The sequence below is a fragment of the Pteropus vampyrus genome, unplaced genomic scaffold (genome assembly GCF_000151845.1).
Source record: "Pteropus vampyrus isolate Shadow unplaced genomic scaffold, Pvam_2.0 Scaffold766, whole genome shotgun sequence".
Lineage (NCBI taxonomy): Eukaryota > Metazoa > Chordata > Mammalia > Chiroptera > Pteropodidae > Pteropus > Pteropus vampyrus.
The window spans coordinates 27,173-29,984 of record NW_011889547.1 but is presented as its reverse complement, the minus strand read 5'-3'; the positions used below and the strand labels follow the sequence as shown (position 1 = coordinate 29,984).

Here is a 2,812-nt window from a genome sequence, read left to right as displayed (position 1 = left end):
TGTGACTCACAAGGACCGGGAACGGATGATCGGAGCGACTGGGGTCGGCCCCCGGGCAGAGCCCGCCAGCCCCCTTGGCGTGCCCTCAGCTGCTCAGGGACGGCCAGTGCTGGGGTGTCTGCTGCTCAGTCCCAGGCGAGGTGCCGTCCAAGGAATCCTAACTCTGAGGTCGAGCTCGGCATGTGGGCAGGGAGGGCGAAGGCCCAGGGCTGCCTTCTGGGGGACACTGGAGCAGCGCCTGCCCACGGTGGCTCAGGAGGCGCCGGGCGGCTGGGGGCCAGGCCACCGCTTGCACCCGTACAGTGCAGACGTCAGGCCGGGTGGCCCGCTAGGACCTATGCCACCCACCCGCACACCCCCAGCGGGGACACTCGCGCTCCGGGGCAGCGTCACGGGGCTGGCGGACGACCGGCCGGCCGGCTCGCGCTGGGACAGTTTTCTATGACGGGTGGCGCACGGCCACTTCCCTGAGCCCCTGGGCGACCCTGCCCTCGCTCTGGTCCCAGAGCAGAAGGGACTTCCCGGCCCCTTCCGAGGCTCGGGCCTGGGTCGCTCTGCTTTTCCGCGCCCTCCCGGGGAGCCCGCCGCGGCCCCAGCCACTCACACCTTTTTGACGCCGTACTCGAAGGCCTGCTTGGCCAGGCGGCCCGGCCCGTCCACCGTCTTCCCGTCGTCGTCCGGCCCCCAGCTCGCGCTGTAGATGTCGATGTAGCCGGGCCTGATGCCCAGGGACTTGGCCTCCACCACGTCGGTGACGTCGCCGTCCAGCATGCGGACGCCTGCAGGCACAGAGGCTCGGGGTGTGCGCGCGTCCCCGACACTGTGGCTCGGGGCAGGACGCACGCGGCCCCGGGCCGGGTGGGAGTGACCCCCGTTCCCCCCGACATCGCTCTGGACACCCTTCCCCGTTGTCTGCCGATGCGGAGGCTAAAAATGACACCAGGCCACGTGGCGGTGGCCCCAAGGCACGATGGCGACGAAGAAAACAAAGGTCCTTGGAAAAGCAAGATTTAAACAGCTTCCTCGACCACGTGGACGTTTCTACAGCGGATCTCAGAGTCGCTCTCCCGGCCGTTAATAGTTTTTATTCGTTTCTCTACTTAAAAACGTGACTGTGTTTCTGATTTATAACTAAGAGCCTGTAACCTGGAAGAGGGGAGGCCATACCTTAGCCTGGTGAGGACGGCGACGCCATCCCCGTGTGCTCCCTGGCCAGGGGTCTGTCCTCCTTGTCCCGTGCCCGGCGTTTGCCTCCGTTACTACCGACACGCTGCGCCCACCCCGGCCTCGCGACGGGGAAGCAGGGGCCGTGACAGCCACCAGCACGTCCCGCCCGGATACCAGCACGTGGCTGAAGTCGGGCCCCTCGAAGGCTCCGGGACCGTCCGCCGCCCTGCCGGGACCAGCACGCTAGGTGGCCGCTCGGCGCCCACGGCGCCCACCCAGAGGCCCCAGGCGCCCCTCCTGGATCCGGCCCGGCTCCGCGCCTGCGGCGGCCCCGCCTTCATCAAAACGAATTTAAACCTTAGAGCGACTGAAGAGCTAACAGAAAAGAGGACTTTTTCTGATGAGACTGACAGATGCTCCCGCAGAAAGTCGGGGAAACACGGAAATACCTACGACAACACGAGGGTTATTTTCTTCTCGTATTTTCTCTGCCCGCAGCTTATCATCTTCTCCAAGTTCTTTTTCCCACTGAACTTTACATAGGACCTTTCCCTGCGCCCCTTAATTCCCCCAGCGCACGACTGCGACGGCTTGCAGCCCCGCCCGTGCACCCCCAGTCCGGGCGGCATTCTTTCGGGGGTTCGCCTCACCAAGCGGGGGTCCCCCTTCCCCCCCAACCGGGCTGGATCTTCATTCTCTGTCCCAGAATCCACAGCGACATATAGTAGGTGCTCAAAAAACAGAAACTCGGGATATAATTGATTTTTAAAAACAAAATGAACAAAATGCTGACTTTCCCCGCGGTTAAAAGAGATGGGGTGGCCCACGCAGGAAGGCGGTCCTGTGGGGACGCGTCCCCGGGCGCTCGGGGACCAACGTTTGACGTAAACTAAAGCCTCCTGTGCCGTCTGCTGAAAACCCAGGCATGGGCAAGCTCTGCCATCACGCCCATCCTGCTGGCTCTGAGGGACACGGAGTGACAGCTCTACTCCACGGGCCTCTCGTCAGGAGGTGACGAGGCGTCCCTGTCCACTAGCCGTGTGGCACCACGTCAGCACGCGGACGACAGTGGCGCCCCTGGGCCCCCTGCAACCAGGGACCGAGGTCCCGCCATCGTCAGCCTGGGCACCGCGGCAGAGACCTGGACGTGTACCCCGCCCGGTGCTGGAGGCCGCGGTCCAAGGTCCGCTGTCCGTTCGATCCCCCCGGGGGGCCTGCTTCGCGGGTCGCCGACGGCCACCTTCTAAACTAAAGACGGTGGCTCACGTGCAGCGCCTGGCACCCCACACGCACGCGACGTGCGTATTAGCGGCTGGTGTGACCCCCTTAGCCTCTCTGTCCCCATCCGTACACATGGGGTAACAATTAACGGTAACAACTTTTTACCCTTTATAAAAACATACGCTGTTTGACATGTGCGAAGGGTGGCATGTCACATACGTGGTAGTTACAGAGCCTATAAAATAACGGGCACCGTGACGTCTCCACCCAACGCACATACGAACATGACCCAGTGGGGCCTCTACCCGTGCCCCGCCCCCACACACAGGTGAGTGCCCAGGATTCTGGATGGTTCTTTCCACTGCCTTTTAAAAACGAGCGTTTTAATACAGCTGTACACGTGCTTAAACAACGCACTGAGTTC

The 2,812-nt window shown here is 63.1% G+C and overlaps 1 protein-coding gene across 1 annotated transcript in view; it reads right to left on the bottom strand.

The window, feature by feature from the left end:
* LOC105309538 (proprotein convertase subtilisin/kexin type 6-like) overlaps positions 1–2,812 on the bottom strand; it is a gene marked incomplete at its 5' end in the record, with an annotated part of 84,636 nt that overhangs the window by 61,559 nt on the left and 20,265 nt on the right. The window contains 2 exons of the mRNA XM_023526258.1: positions 607–779; positions 1,281–1,393. Coding sequence (XP_023382026.1) covers positions 607–779; positions 1,281–1,393 — 286 coding nt within the window. The remainder of the gene's footprint in view (positions 1–606; positions 780–1,280; positions 1,394–2,812) is intronic.